This window comes from Rhinoraja longicauda, chromosome 30, assembly GCF_053455715.1.
Source record: "Rhinoraja longicauda isolate Sanriku21f chromosome 30, sRhiLon1.1, whole genome shotgun sequence".
In the NCBI taxonomy this organism is placed as follows: Eukaryota; Metazoa; Chordata; class Chondrichthyes; order Rajiformes; family Arhynchobatidae; genus Rhinoraja; species Rhinoraja longicauda.
In genome coordinates this window covers 30,410,297-30,425,583 of record NC_135982.1, presented here as the reverse complement: position 1 = coordinate 30,425,583, position 15,287 = coordinate 30,410,297, and the positions used below count along the sequence as shown (strand labels likewise).

General features: G+C 48.1%; 1 protein-coding gene across 2 annotated transcripts in view; it reads right to left on the bottom strand.

Moving 5' to 3' along the window:
* Nucleotides 1–15,287, bottom strand: part of p3h1 (prolyl 3-hydroxylase 1) — a 33,327-nt gene that overhangs the window by 7,987 nt on the left and 10,053 nt on the right. For both annotated transcript variants that reach the window (XM_078425227.1, XM_078425226.1), the window contains exons 6-14: nucleotides 14,132–14,221; nucleotides 12,527–12,579; nucleotides 9,954–10,075; nucleotides 9,137–9,264; nucleotides 7,328–7,423; nucleotides 5,030–5,180; nucleotides 3,793–3,910; nucleotides 1,389–1,464; nucleotides 689–829 (exon numbers count right to left, since the gene is read on the bottom strand). In XM_078425227.1, coding sequence (XP_078281353.1) covers nucleotides 689–829; nucleotides 1,389–1,464; nucleotides 3,793–3,910; nucleotides 5,030–5,180; nucleotides 7,328–7,423; nucleotides 9,137–9,264; nucleotides 9,954–10,075; nucleotides 12,527–12,579; nucleotides 14,132–14,221 — 975 coding nt within the window. The remainder of the gene's footprint in view (nucleotides 1–688; nucleotides 830–1,388; nucleotides 1,465–3,792; nucleotides 3,911–5,029; nucleotides 5,181–7,327; nucleotides 7,424–9,136; nucleotides 9,265–9,953; nucleotides 10,076–12,526; nucleotides 12,580–14,131; nucleotides 14,222–15,287) is intronic.

Below are 15,287 nucleotides of genomic sequence, written 5' to 3'. Positions count from 1 at the left end.
ATGGAGCTACACTAGGCATAGAGTGATACAGCGTGGAAACAAGCCCTTCGGCCCAACTTGCCCACACCGGCCAACCTGTCCCAGCTACACTAGGCATAGTGATACAGCGTGGAAACAAGCCCTTCGGCCCAACTTGCCCACCCCGGCCAACCTGTCCCAGCTACACTAGTCATAGAGTGATACAGCGTGGAAACAGGCCCTTTGGCCCAACTTGCCCACACCAGCCAACATGTCCCAGCTACATTAGTCCCACCTGCCCATGTTTAGTCCATATCCCTCCAAAACTGTCCAATGGATGGAGAGGAAGAGTAACTGTTTGAGTTTGGAATTGAGAGAGTTACTTATTAATTAAATCTACTGTTTACATATAAATCATCAATGAGAGACAGGGCTGAAGGTCAGGATGTCTAGGAGGAAACTTCTTATTTAAACATGGCAATACTGAGGATGAGACTGAAACAATGGTTGGAAATGGCCAGTGCATCTTCCCCATCACCATGTCCTCCTCCTCATCTCACAACACATCATCCGATACACCTTGTACTGCTCTTCCTGCCTGCACCACCACCACCCTCCTCTACCATTGCCCACATCTCACTCCCTCCACACCACCAGCACTAGGATCCACTCCTGCAAGTTAGACTACTGAAATGTGACCCCATTCTGTAGCTTGGTGAGGTAGCCTTACCCGCTCCTTCTTCTGGGCATCTAGGGTGAACCACAGGGCCACTCCACACCTCTGCCCTTTGGTCACGGCCTGCACTCCGTGAGGATTCTCTGCCCCTGAGGAGAAGCCCACCACACGACCACATGTTGGGTTAACTGTCGCCTGCACAAGGAGAGATCATCAAATGTTCAAAAACATCTTCCATTAACCTGGAGTCACAATGTGGAAGTGGACCTAGATTCTCCAAGATCCCAAATCTTTTCGCAGATTCACTTCCACCCACCATGTGCCTGGAATCTCTCCTGTGCACAGAATCCTTAGCGGAATTAACTGGTTGGGAGGCACTGGCCCAGAGGATGGTTGGTAGCCACTGGCCCAGAGGATTTGGTTGGGAGGCACTGGCCCAGAGGATGGTTGGGAGGCACTGGCCCAGAGGATTAGGTTGGGTTTCTGTGGTGCCTGGGACTGCACCCTCCATGAAATGAGATGGTTCGTTCTCACTGAATTACCCAAATCGCTCAGAGGGAAGATGTTGAATAAGTTGATTGGAATTGGAAGAATACAACAGGTGGAATGGTTTGAGGCAGATGAATTAATCTTCATCTAAGCGGAGTGTTCCTGACCTTGATACTGACAGAAGTGACAAGAGTTTCAGCTCCAGAGTTATTGTCCCTCCCCTCGATGACCACAAAGAAAAGTAAATACAGGTTAAGAAACTTACTGTAATAACCTTTGCATCAATCTCCGTGAATATGAAGTTCCCACCTTCAAAATCGTGGTTTAAGTAAAGTATTGCACTGTAATAGAATGTGATTGTGATTATTGAGAATCTGTAACTATCTCAGAGACAACGTGAGACTTGGCCCCAGCTCCTACAAAAGGCAGTTATGAAGGTGTGAACCACTGCAAAGGTGCTGAGGCCAAACAGAACATGTGAAGGCAGGGGCTCAGAACAGAAGAGACGGCCAGCTGGATGGCTCTCCTTCCATTGAGACCTAGCAGTGACCAGTGGGCACTGAGTTGGCACGGTGTGATTACACAAGATAGCCAGGGTGTAGAGTTGGCACACATTGGTTTACTGTGGAATCACAATGAAACTGGCACATAGTGACACAACCAAGTGGCGTTAATACTGAACCAAGGGGAGTTGATTTATTACAACGTAAAACGAGAATGTACTGCTGGGCCATCAGACATCTATCATCAACACTGATGCAGTTGTGCTGAGTGGTGCACGTTACTGATGGTGATCAGGCTGACAAACATCGGCCCTTTGGTTTTCACGTTCCTTCTCTCTCTCTCTTATTCCCAGAGGCCAAAAAAAAGTTGAAGTCATGAGAAGAAAATGGCCAAAAAGATATAAAAACTGGTAAATAAAACGTAGTCAGTTGTTTCTCTCTTCTTGCCCTAAGTTCATGCTGCCAAAGTAACATGAGCTTGATCTACAGCGCTGTGCGTAAGAGATAGATCTGCAGCTGATCTGATTTGAGTTAGATTTGCAGCTCTGCGTCTAAGGTCATGCTGCCAAAGTAACACGAGTTAGATCTGATTCAAGATTCAAAGATCTGATGCTCTTCGTGCCGGCACTCAGTTCATTCAGAACTCTGCTGCTCACATCCCAACAGGCAACAAGGTCCATTGCCCCCCACTCTCATCCAGGTGGCAATGAAAGGGTTGCAGTCAGAGGGGTTACAGAGGGGTTACAGAGGGGTGACAGAGGGGTTACAGAGGGGTTACAGAGATTGGTGGGCAAAATTAGAGCACATGGTATTGGAGGTAGGGTATTGACATGGATAGAAAGTTGGTTGACAGACAGAAAGCAAAGAGTGGGGATAAATGGGTCCCTTTCAGAATGGCAGGCAGTGACTAGTGGGGTACCGCAAGGCTCGGTGTTGGGACCGCAGTGACTAGTGGGGTACCGCAAGGCTCGGTGTTGGGACCGCAGTGACTAGTGGGGTACCGCAAGGCTCGGTGTTGGGATCGCAGTGACCAGTGGGGTACCGCAAGGCTCGGTGTTGGGACCGCAGTGACTAGTGGGGTACCGCAAGGCTCGGTGTTGGGATCGCAGTGACCAGTGGGGTACCGCAAGGCTCGGTGTTGGGATCGCAGTGACCAGTGGGGTACCGCAAGGCTCGGTGTTGGGACCGCAGCTATTTACAATATACATCAATGACTTGGATGAAGGGATTAAAAGTACCATTAGCAAATTTGCCGATGATACAAAGCTGGGTGGCAGTGTGAACTGTGAGGAAGATGCTATGAGGTTGCAGGGTGACTTGGACAGGTTGTGTGAGTGGGCGGATGCATGGCAGATGCAGTTTAATGTGGATAAGTGTGAGGTTATCCACTTTGGTGATAAGAATAGGAAGGCAGATTATTATCTGAATGGTGTCAAGTTAGGAAAAGGGGACGTACAACGTGATCTGGGTGTCAGTCACTGAAAGGAAGCATGCAGGTACAGCAGGCAGTGAAGAAAGCCAATGGAATGTTGGCCTTCATAACAAGAGGAGTTGAGTATAGGAGCAAAGAGGTCCTTCTGCAGTTGTACAGGGCCCTAGTGAGACCGCACCTGGACTACTGTGTGCAGTTTTGGTCTCCAAATTTGAGGAAGGATATTCTTGCTATTGAGGGCGTGCAGCGTAGGTTTACTAGGTTAATTCCCGGAATGGCGGGACTGTCATATGTTGAAAGACTGGAGCGACTAGGTTTGTATACACTGGAATTTAGAAGGATGAGAGGGGATCATCGAAACGTATAAGATTATTAAGGGGTTGGACACATTAGAGGCAGGAAACATGTTCCCAATGTTGGGGGAGTCCAGAACCAGGGGCCACAATTTAAGAATAAGGGGTAGGCCATTTAGAACAGAGATGAGGAAAAACTTTTTTAGTCAGAGAGTTGTGAATCTGTGGAATTCTCTGCCTCAGAGGGCAGTGGAGGCCAATTCTCTGAATACATTCAAGAGAGAGCTAGATAGAGCTCTTAAGGATAGCGGAGTCAGGGGGTATGGGGAGAAAGCAGGAACGGGGTACTGATTGAGAATGATCAGCCATGATCACATTGAATGGCGGTGCTGGCTCGAAGAGCCGAATGGCCTACTCCTGCACCTATTGTCTATTGGTTACCTGTAATCTCGCTCAGTGTAGGCTGGGTGTTCCTTCGGACACTCCAGGGCCTCTGAGTTTAAAATGCAGTTGTCCACATGCACAGAGTGGCTGAGGTCTTCTCTTTTGTCCTGCATTCCTAATGCAGGGAAGAAGGACAAAGAATTCAAAGTTAGCTACTCACAGCTGTGCTCTTTGCCAGGAAAGTGCTCTCGTAGTGCCACTGGGTATGGCTGCAGCATTGCGTGCAGGAAAGAACTGCAGATGCTGGTTTAAATTGGCGGTAGACATAAAATGCTGGAGTAACTCAGCGGGACAGGCAGCATCTCTGGAGAGAAGGAATGGGTGACGTTTCGGATCGAGACCCTTCCCCAGAGGGTTGCAACATTCATCAACACAAGCTACACAGCAACAATCAGGTTAGGGTTAACAATACAGCAGGGAAACAGGCCCTTTGGCCCACTGAGTCCACACTGACCACCGGTATCACCCATTCACACTGGTTCTATGTTATCCCACTTACTCATCCACTCCCGACACACTAGAAGCCAATTAACCTACAAACCCGCACGTCTTGGATGATGGAGGAAACCAGAACTGTCAGAGATAACCCACCCAGTACGTACAAACTCCATACAGACAGCACCCGTAGTCAGGGTCAAACTGGGGTCTCTGATGCTGTGAGGCAGCAACTCTACCAGCTGAGCCACCTTAACTATTAGCAAACAGGCTCAGCTGTAACTACCTGGTCCAGGTGCTCTAGAGGTAAGGGTGAAACTGTTACCACTTGGTCGAGGTGCTCTAGAGATAAGGGTGAAGCTGTTACCACCTGGTCCAGGTGCTCTAGAGATAAGGGTGAAGCTGTTACCACCTGGTCCAGGTGCTCTAGAGATAAGGGTGAAGCTGTTACCACCTGGTCCAGCTGCTCTAGAGGTAAGGGTGAAGCTGTTACCACCTGGTCCAGGTGAGGTGCTCTAGAGGTAAGGGTGAAGCTGTTACCACCTGGTCCAGGTGCTCTAGAGATAAGGGTGAAGCTGTTACCACCTGGTCCAGGTGCTCTAGAGGTAAGGGTGAAGCTGTTACCACCTGGTCCAGGTGAGGTGCTCTAGAGGTAAGGGTGAAGCTGTTACCACCTGGTCCAGGTGAGGTGCTCTAGAGGTAAGGGTGAAGCTGTTACCACCTGGTCCAGGTGCTCTAGAGATAAGGGTGAAGCTGTTACCACCTGGTCCAGGTGCTCTAGAGAAGGTGAAGCTGTTACCTTCCACTGCAGTCCGACAGACAAGATGCGTGTATGCAAAGTGGAGCGGGGTTTCCATTCGGAAGTAAGACTCGATGATTCTTCGCACTTTCTCACTGACATCATAAAAGAGCCTGGATGTTTTAAGTGGGACAGTTCCACTCTGACTGAGCTGTCAGGAAGGCAGAGTTATACATGTTGGAGAAAACCAGAGGGGAGACAGTCACCTGGCAGTTCATTCACAACAAACCTCATGAATCATTTACAGCAGGAAATAAATGACGCAATGACTTAGAACATTGAAAGTCTAAAGCTTAAAAAGCTCACCAGGGTTGAAATTCCCAAAATAGAATTGATAATGAATTTAAATTTTCAGTTGAAGTTTATTCCTTTTATCCAAGACTTTACCATTTCTAATCGAAGGTATCACAAAATGCTGGAGTAACTCAGCAGGTCAGGCAGCATCTCGGAGAGAGGAAATGGGTGACGTTTTGGGTCGAGACCCTTCTTCTAATGCTCCCTTTTCCTCCCCAGGAACTACTGAGTTAATAATGTTCTGCAGCAAAACACAAAGTGCTGGAGTAACTCAGCAGATCAGACAGCATCTGCGGAGGGAATGGACAGAATGTCTGAAAAGGGGTCCCGAGTCCAAACGTTGCCAGTCCATTCCCTCCACAGATGCTGCCTGACCCGCTGAGTACCTCCATCACATTGTGTTTTGTTCAAGATTCCAGCACCTCAGTTTCTTGTGGTTCTCTGAGATAATGTTCTGATGGCTCACTTTGTTTGATCAGGAATGGTCTAAAACCCATTAATTACTCAAGGAAAAATGTATCAAACTGCAACAGTGCCTCAGCATTTCCCCAGTGCCCAGTTTAGAAAGCCTTCGACACACAGGAGTGGGAGGGGTTTTGCAATGTTTGTCTGATGTTAACCAAGGAAAACCAGGGAAACCAATGTGGTTTTAGAAATGTTGTTGTTTTGTATTGCAGCAGTTCAAACATTATTTTTTTTAGTTTAGTTTAGAGACACAGCGCAGAAACAGGCCCTTCGGCCCACCGAGTCCGCGCCGACCAGTGATCCCCGCACACTACCATTATCCTACACATTAGGAACAATTTTTATTTATACCACGCCAATTAACCTACAAACGTGTACGTCTTTGGAGTGTGGGTGGAAACCGATGATCTCAGAGAAAACCCACACAGGTCACGGGGAGAACGTGCAAACTCCGTACAGACAGTACCTGCAGTCGGGATTGAACCTGGGTTTCTGGCGCTGTCAGGCAACAGCTCTACCGCTGCGCCACCGTGCCACCGGTAATGCAATTAATACAAGATAAATATTGTATGATTGGTTGAAAACCAAAAAATGCAGATGCTGAACATCGCAAATAAAAACCAAAAACGCTGGAAATACTCAGCCGGTCACAGATGTTTCAGGTCAGGCAACGTCTGTGGAGAGAAAACACAGTGAACTCCTCAGGTCAATGGCCAGATCTGCACAATCGGTTTGTCTGTTCTGATGAAAGGTCTTGAAACATTAACTGCTTCTCCTTCCACAGATGCTGCCTGACCTACTGAGAGGATCTAGTATTTCCTGCTTTTAAGGCACCATAGATTATTTGATGGTCTATTTTACTTTTGTGCAATTATAATTCTTGTAAATAAACTTGATTTTCAGCTGTAGTTGGAATGAAACAGTGGGAATGTTTATTTTTAGCCTGTGTAGGGAAGAACTGCAGATGCTGGTTTAAACCGAAGGTAGACACAAAATGCTGGAGTAACTCAGCGGGATAAGCAGCTGGAGAGAAGGAATGGGTGACGTTTTAGGTCGAGACACTTCAGTCTGAAGAAGGGTCTCGACCCGAACCATCACCCATTCCTTCTCTCTAGAGATGCTGCCTGTCCCACTGAGTTACTCCAGCATTTTTTGTCTACCTTTTATTTTTAGCCTACTGTGGGGTGGGAGTTCAGTGCCAAAGAGTGTGATAGAGTGAAGATATCGGGTTTAAAGATTGCTGTTCTATTCACAGCAGCACAAGGATAGAGTTCAAGTCCGTGGCTCAGTGTGTGACGGAGAATGTTGAAGGTGAATGCTGCCTGACATGGGAGAGAAAAGGTGAACAAACACAGGTGTATAAAGAGTGAAATGGTGCCACACCTGGAGACTGAGGTGGAGGAATAGAAGCAAAAAACTAGACCAATGTTAAACAGGTGGAAGACGAATCAGGTAGAAGGCAGGAGTGAAAGATAAGGTTGCACCTGTCTACACCTGAGGATATGCTGAGCCGGTCAATAACAGTGCATACTCACTCACCTTTAATGCTTTCAGCACTGTCAAGCCCTGGAATCGCTCATTGGGCGTGTGAGGAGAAGGTTTCCCATAGTAACCGTCACCCAGTGTAGCAGCAGCCTGCAAGGTCAGCACAGGGATACCAGTTACTACTGCTTCCCTCTCAGTAGATGTACTCACCTGCTCAACTGCCTTTGGCCGGGATCAGAGCCTTGATCCCTGGCTCATGTGTTTCACAACGGATAAACAAACTCAGCACCGGGAAAATGCCAAGAGCATTTAGAAAAGTGGATACAGACTTCACATTGAGCCGTGGTGGCGAAGCTGGTAATCCCACTCGTACCATCACCACCCCCACCCCCCCCCCCCACCCACCCCCCCCCCCCCCCCCACCCACCACCCCCCCCCCCAACACCCACCACCCCCCCCCACACCCACCACAACCCCCCCAACACCCACCACCCCCCCACCCACCATACCCCCCCACCCACCATACCCCCCCACCCACCATACCCCCCCCACCCACCATACCCCCCCCACCCACCATACCCCCCCCACACACCCCCCCACACCCACCACACCCCCCCCCACACACCCACCACAACCCCCCCCCACACACCCACCACAACCCCCCCACCCACCATACCCCCCCCCCACCCACCACACCCCCCCCACACACCCACCACAACCCCCCCACCCACCACACCCCTCCCCACACCCACCACACCCCTCCCCACACCCACCACACCCCTCCCCACACCCACCACACCCCCCCCACCCCCCTCACACCCCCCTACACCCACCACCCCCCCCACACCCACCACCCCCCCACCACACCCACCACACCCCCATCCCCCCCCCACACCCACCACCCCCCCCACACCCACCACCCCCCCATCCCCCCCCCACACCCACCACCCCCCCCCCCCACACCCACCACCCCCCCCCCCACACCCACCACCCCCCCCCCACACCCACCACCCCCCCCACACCCACCACCCCCCCCACCCCCCCACCACACCCCCCTCACCCCCCCACCACACCCCCCTCCCCCCTATTGGCAGATAGGTGGACAAAGGTCAGGGATGAACAGAGACTAAAGGCCGCAAGCCTTCGCCCACCCATCTGCCAATCAAAACCCTCCTCACCTGTGTCCACCTATCACTTGCCAGCTGTCCCACCCTCACCTCTACTCCAGCTTCTCCCCCACTCCCACTATCAGTGTGAGGAAGGGTCCCAACGTAGGCGAGGAGCCACCAGACATGGGCAGTACTTCAGTGTGACCCCACTATGTCAACCCCAGAGCACTCCGTCACAGTTATATGATCAATGTTTATCGGCACTGGGCCTGTACTAACTGGAGCCTATAGAGTCCGAGCCTAAAGACTCTGAGCCTATAGAGTTTGAGCCTATAGAGTCCAAGCCTATAGAGTCCAAGCCTATAGAGTCCAAGCCTATAGTCCAAGCCTATAGAGTCCAAGCCTATAGAGTCTGGGCCTATAGGGTCCGAGCCTATAGAGTTCGAGCCTATAGAGTCCGAGCCTATAGAGTCCGAGCCTATAGAGTCCAAGCCTATAGAGTCTGGGCCTATAGAGTTCGGGCCTATAGAGTTCGAGCCTATAGAGTCCGAGCCTATAGAGTCCAAGCCTATAGAGTCCGGGCCTATAGGGTCCAAGCCTATAGGGTCCAAGCCTATAGAGTCCGAGCCTATAGGGTCCGAGCCTATAGAGTCCCGGCCTACAAAGTCCTTGCCTGCAGAGTCCCAGCCTGCCCAACCTCTCCCTGTAGCTCAGACCCTGCCCGGTCTTCCAGGCTATGGACGGAGATACTCACGTTGGAGAGGGAGTGCAGTTCCTCACATTCTTCATCCGTGATCACTCCGTCGAGCAAGACCCGCTGCGTGCCATTCAACAGCCGTGCGTTCATTACAACCTGCACACCGTCAAACAGCAACGGCCCCCCTGGAAGTCACAGAATATTGGGGATATTTACACAGGACCTGACTGGGAAGTGTGGCCAAATCAGGGTCACATCATGAGTGGAGGGTAATGGGCAGGATTGGACAACACTCCACACTCAAGACCATGTCTGCAAGATAAGATCATGTGAGGTAGAAAGACTAAGTTGAACATGCTGAGAGAACTGAAAGTAGTCTGTCAGGCATTATTACTCTTGCTACCAACCATAAAGGAAATAGTTTTAAGGGTAGAAAACAGATTCAGCCAACATTATATCATTACAGAGTTGGAACAAGATCATTTACAAATATTAGGATAACAAAATCTGAAATACAAACAGAAAAAGCTAGAAATAGTCAGGAGGTCAGGCACACCTGAGGAGAGAGAAACAGTTACTGATTTAGCTCAATGGGTACTCAACCAGAAATATTCATTCTGTTTCTGTTCTCTCAGTTGCTGCCTGACCGGTTGGCATGAAAACGGTATAAGACCATCTAATCGGACTGAGGGGAAGGCTCCCATATTACTTACCTTATTTAAGGGTGGGATATATATCAGTCAATAACACCCGTTGCCCAATTACCCCCATTTGGAACAATACCCCCCCCTCTTTCATCCCCCCTTCCCCAAACTCTGACAAGATCAGAAAATGGTTTGTCCAGAGCCAGGCATGACGAACACAAGATGCTCACCCTCTTTCACCATCTTCACAATCTCAGACGATTCCTTGGTTTTCTCATCCACCAAGTTCTCAATCTCTTTCATCAAATTTCCAATTTCTTCAGAGATACGAGCAGCAGTTTCTCGTTCTGCCCTGTTAGAAAGATCATTGTCTCAATTAAAGACCATTTGTTGAAGGGTCTGGAATCTTCCTTTCTCATTGGAGTTGTTACAAGAAGCCCCGTGGTTCCCAGGCAATCCCCTATCCTAATCCCAGTCTCATGGGAAACTGCTTGACTCAGGGATTGCACTGTTGAACACCAATCATGCGCAATCAGCTAACGTTGCACAGCCCAGAGGAACAAAAGTAGGCCTTTCCTTCTCTGCAGACTTTGTAAAACATTACTTTAACACGGGACTGGAGCACTCATCACTGAACCAGCCTTCAGAAGTTTCCAACACCTGGTCTCTCTGAGTTTATCTCAAAAAATGCTTGGGAATAGGGAGTTTCATTCCATTCTAAAATCTTCAAATCGCCCCAGTTATCAGTAAAGTAAATCTAAGCCTTTCAATTTCTTTCCAAACTAATTTGTATTGTGTTTCTTGTCCAACGTTTGTTTTTAAAAATTTCATTCCATATTCTCTGCCCGGGACTCTCGGGAGACCATCAAATAAAGATGCCGCCATTATCAACTGCAACATACTATAGTCTAAGCTGTCAGAAGCAATGAGCAGAGAAGGCCACAGATCCTTCACTCCAAGTTGGTTCTGGAGGGATCGCGGAAGGTCAGGAAAATCTGTCAGAACTCACCACATGGATAGTGTGAAAACTGCAACTTTCATTTACAATGATCACACTCAGAGTTAGGATCTGGGCAAAAACTGGAATGGCAAGGTTGTGCATGGAAGTTTAGAGCATAAGGGATCCAAAGAGAAATAGCTGAATGGATTGCAAATTGGTTTCATGGGAGGAAGCAGAGGGAGAAGGTGGGAGGTTGTTTCTCGGACTGGAGGCCGGTGACTAGTGGTGTGCCTTTGGGTTCGATGCTGGGCCCATTGTTGTTTGTCATCTATATCAATGATTTGAATGAGAACATACAGGGCAAGATTAGCAAGTTTGCAGATGACTTAAAAGTGGGTGGTATTTGGTATTGTAGATAGTGAAGATGGTTGTCAAAAATTGCAGCAGGATCTTCATTGATTGGTCAGGTGGGCTGAGGAATGGTTGATGGAATTAGATACAGAGAAATGTGAGGTGTTGCATTTTGGGAAGTCTAACATGGGCAGGACCTACACAGTAAATTGTAGAGCTCGGGGAGTGTGGTGGAGCAGAGGGATCGAGGAGTACAGGTACACAGCTCCCAGGTAGACAGGGAGTGTGGTGGAGCAGAGGGATCTAGGAGTACAGGTACACAGCTCCCAGGTAGACAGGGAGTGTGGTGGAGCAGAGGGATCTAGGAGTGCAGGTGCATGGTTCCTTGAAATTGGTATCACAGGTAGAAAGACTTTCGGCACGTGGGCCTTCATCAGTCAGAGTATTGAGTATAGATGTTAGATAAGGCGTTGGTGAGGCCACATTTAGTGTATTGTGTTCAATTTTGGACACCGTGGTATAGGAAAGATGTCAAGTTGTAAAGGGTACAGAGAAGATTTATGAGAATAGGGAGCAGTTGAGCAGGCTAAGTAGGAAAATAACTGCAGATGCTGGTACAAATCGAAGGTATCACAAACTGCTGGAGTAACTCAGCAGGTCAGGCAGCATCTTGGAGAGAAGGAATGGGTGACGTTTCGGGTCGAGACCCTTCTTCAGACTGATCTATTGACTGGGACTGAGCAGGCTAAGTGCCTATTCCTTGGACTGCAGAAGGATGAGGGCTAATCTTATAGAGATCTACAAAATCATGAGAGGAATAGATCAGGTAAACGCAGAGGGTCTCTTACCCAGAGCAGGGGAATCAAGAACCAGAGGACATAGGTTTAAGACGGGAAAAAGATTTAATAGGAACCTGAGGGGTAGCTTTTTTACATAAAGGGTGGTCGGTGTATGGAACGAGCTGCCAGAAGAGATAGTTGAGGCAGGTACTATCACACCGTTTAAGAAACATTTAGACATGGATGTTAGGTTTAGAGGGATATGGGCCAAAGGCTGGCAGATAGGACTAGTGTAGATGGGGCATGTTGGTCGGCGTGGGCAGGTGGGACTAGTGTAGATGGGGCATGTTGGTCGGTGTGGGCAGATAGGACTAGTGTAGATGGGGCATGTTGGTCGGCGTGGGCAGGTGGGACTAGTGTAGATGGGGCATGTTGGTCGGCGTGGGCAGGTGGGACTAGTGTAGATGGGGCATGTTGGTCGGCGTGGGCAGGTGGGACTAGTGTAGATGGGGCATGTTGGTCGGCGTGGGCAGGTGGGACTAGTGTAGATGGGGCATGTTGGTCGACGTGGGCAGGTGGGACTAGTGTAGATGGGGCATGTTGGTCGGCGTGGGCAGGTGGGACTAGTGTAGATGGGGCATGTTGGTCGGCGTGGGCAGGTGGGTTGCAGGGCCTGTTTCCACACTGTATGACTCTGTGACATCTGGAAACATAGTGGGGTTTTGAATCTTACTTTTGCTTTGCCTTGAGTTTAACTGGTATCACACTTTCTGGAGTCCACTTATCCTGAAAATGCAGAAAACAAACTAGTCAGTGTCTGTCGGAAACCTTGCACCATTGTGATCATTGATGGGATCAACTGGCTGTGAAAGATCGCTTCCAATTTCAGTGCATGGAAATGAAACCGAACTGCAGATGCTGGAAATCTGAAACAAAAACAGAAATTGCTGAAACCATTCATTTAATGGTTTATTTCTCCACAGACCATCAGGACTGTCAACTTTGATAACCCCAGAGACTAAATTTTTGTCGACACTTTTTGTGCTATGTTTAGTAACTTATTAACTTTATTTATATGCTGTAACTGTAATTATTTTTGTGCACAACCCGCAGGCATTGCCACTTTCATTTCACTGCACATCGAGTATGTGTATGTGACAAATAAATTTGACTTGACTTGACTTGAGATACTCCCTGACCTGCTGAGCGTTTCCAGCGTATCCAGCTTCTGTCTTGTAATCCACGTCTGTCAATTTAAATATGTAACTATATCAATGTCACACAATCATGTCCAAGCAGATGAGATCCGTTTAACTTGGCATCATGTTGAGCACAAATGTTCCTGTGCTGTACTGTTCTATGTTCTATCTCACACTATAGTCAACTTAGCCAACCCCACATTCAGTGACCGTGTGTGCAGGTGGCCTGCAGTCACTTTCACATTTATATAAGGATCTTACAGCAGCAGGTTTCATTGGGGTCCATGTCCTTGCCTTCCCTTGGTATTCTGCTGCCAATGCTGCTCACTCCATGGACAGATACTAGAAGACAGGTACAACAAGCAAGGCAAACGGCTTTATGCATCGAGTTAGAAGTGGAAACTCAATAGCAGCAGACAAGATGCACCAACTCCGAGTCAACTACAGGCCAGGGTCCGCTGTGTAAGAAAGAGTGCGGTAAAGATGTTAGAGACAACACCGAGCATTTCCCAGGTGGAGTCAGGAATGCCCTTCAGAGTAAAGACCATGCCCATGTGATTACACGGCTTCACACATTTAACTGATTATATGTACATACAGTAACTAGCCTGACATTTGTATTATTACTTTTATGCAGGTGTATTATTACTTTTATGCAAGTATATTATTACTTTTATGCAGGTGTATTATTACTTTTATGCAGGTGTATTATTACTTTTATGCAGGTGTATTATTACTTTTATGCAGGTGTATTATTACTTTTATGCAGGTGTATTATTACTTTTATGCAGGTGTATTATTACTTTTATGCAGGTGTATTATTACTTTTATGCAGGTGTATTATTACTTTTATGCAGGTGTATTATTACTTTTATGCAGGTGTATTAAAGTGCAGCTTTAATAACTAAGTGTGCCTTGGGATATATTTTTACACCATTGTTGGGAGTTTATTGCTTTCAGTGAAGGATGGTCGACTCTGTAATCAGCCAAACGCAGGAGCCTTCAAACACGACTGATTACATAAATCCCATTGATCAGTGAAACCTTATCTTGCAGGCATTCGGGTCAGAAGGAGAACCAAGTGTAACTGCTCCGCAGAGCAAACCAAGCGAGTTACCAGCGACAGAATGGGCACTTACCGGATCAATAAAAGTGATTCCAAAGACTTCATTGGCAAAGTACAGCAGCTCCTTCTCCAAGAGAGAGTTGTTGATGTACGTCTGAATGTCCTGAGGGAATTAGCACTGGTCAGTAAAGCTCAGAAACCCATAGGATTCAGACAAGAACATGAAGTCAGTCACCATGCATTGAACACATGGGCTCCCCTGACCATGAGCTTGGGCTTGGCGGGTCAGGGCACAACAAATGAGCGATAAATGCTGCCAGACTCGAATGAGTGTACAAAACTATTAAAATTAGTCTCATCATTCACAAAATTCACCACTAAATGCCTCATGGTGGAGATCCAGGGGACAGAGATGAAGTTTCCAATGGGCAGGAAGAAGGCAGTTTGGATGTTTATTAGGTTATTAAGTTCCCATCTTTGAATTCACTAGAGAGAAAGAAATGTTGTGTTTCTTCAAAGACTTGTCATAACGTTCATATTGTGACGCCCACTTCATCTGTTTCTGGTGGCTTGGAATGGTCTGATCCAAGGGATTGAGTGCCTTGAGATGCTTCCTCCCTTTCCATGTCTGACTTTATTGTCCCTGTGTGGTGCAGTGTGCTTCAGGTGCAAGGGTAGCGATCAGGTCTCGATAGTGTCAGAAGAAACTTCAGATGCTGGTTTACACCAAAGATCGCCACAATGCTGGAGTAACTCAGCGGTTCAGGCAGCATCTCTTGAGAAAAGGAATAGGTGACGTTTTGGGTCAAGAGTCTGATGAAGGGTTTGTGACTACAGTCAGATAACACTTCACAGTTACTATCAACAAAGGGACTTGCACCGCTCACCAGAGCCTCTGGAATATCCTTCCCATGTTGTGGGCTCAAGCTGTCCTATTAGATATTATTATATTGGCCTGAAGGACTGTGGCCACAAAGTGGCCGTCTGAATACTGCAGGTTTATTCAGGTAGATTTGAACAAGGTGAAACCTGTGGGAGGACTGTGGATGGAGTTGATCTACCTCAATGTGTGTGTGGTCTACCTACCTCCCCGTGTGTGGTCTACCTACCTCAATGTGTGTGTGGTCTACCTACCACCCTGTGTGTGGTTGACCTACCTCCCTGTGTGCGGTCTACCTACCATCCTGTGTGTGGTCTACCTACCTCCCTGTGTGTGATCTACCTACCTC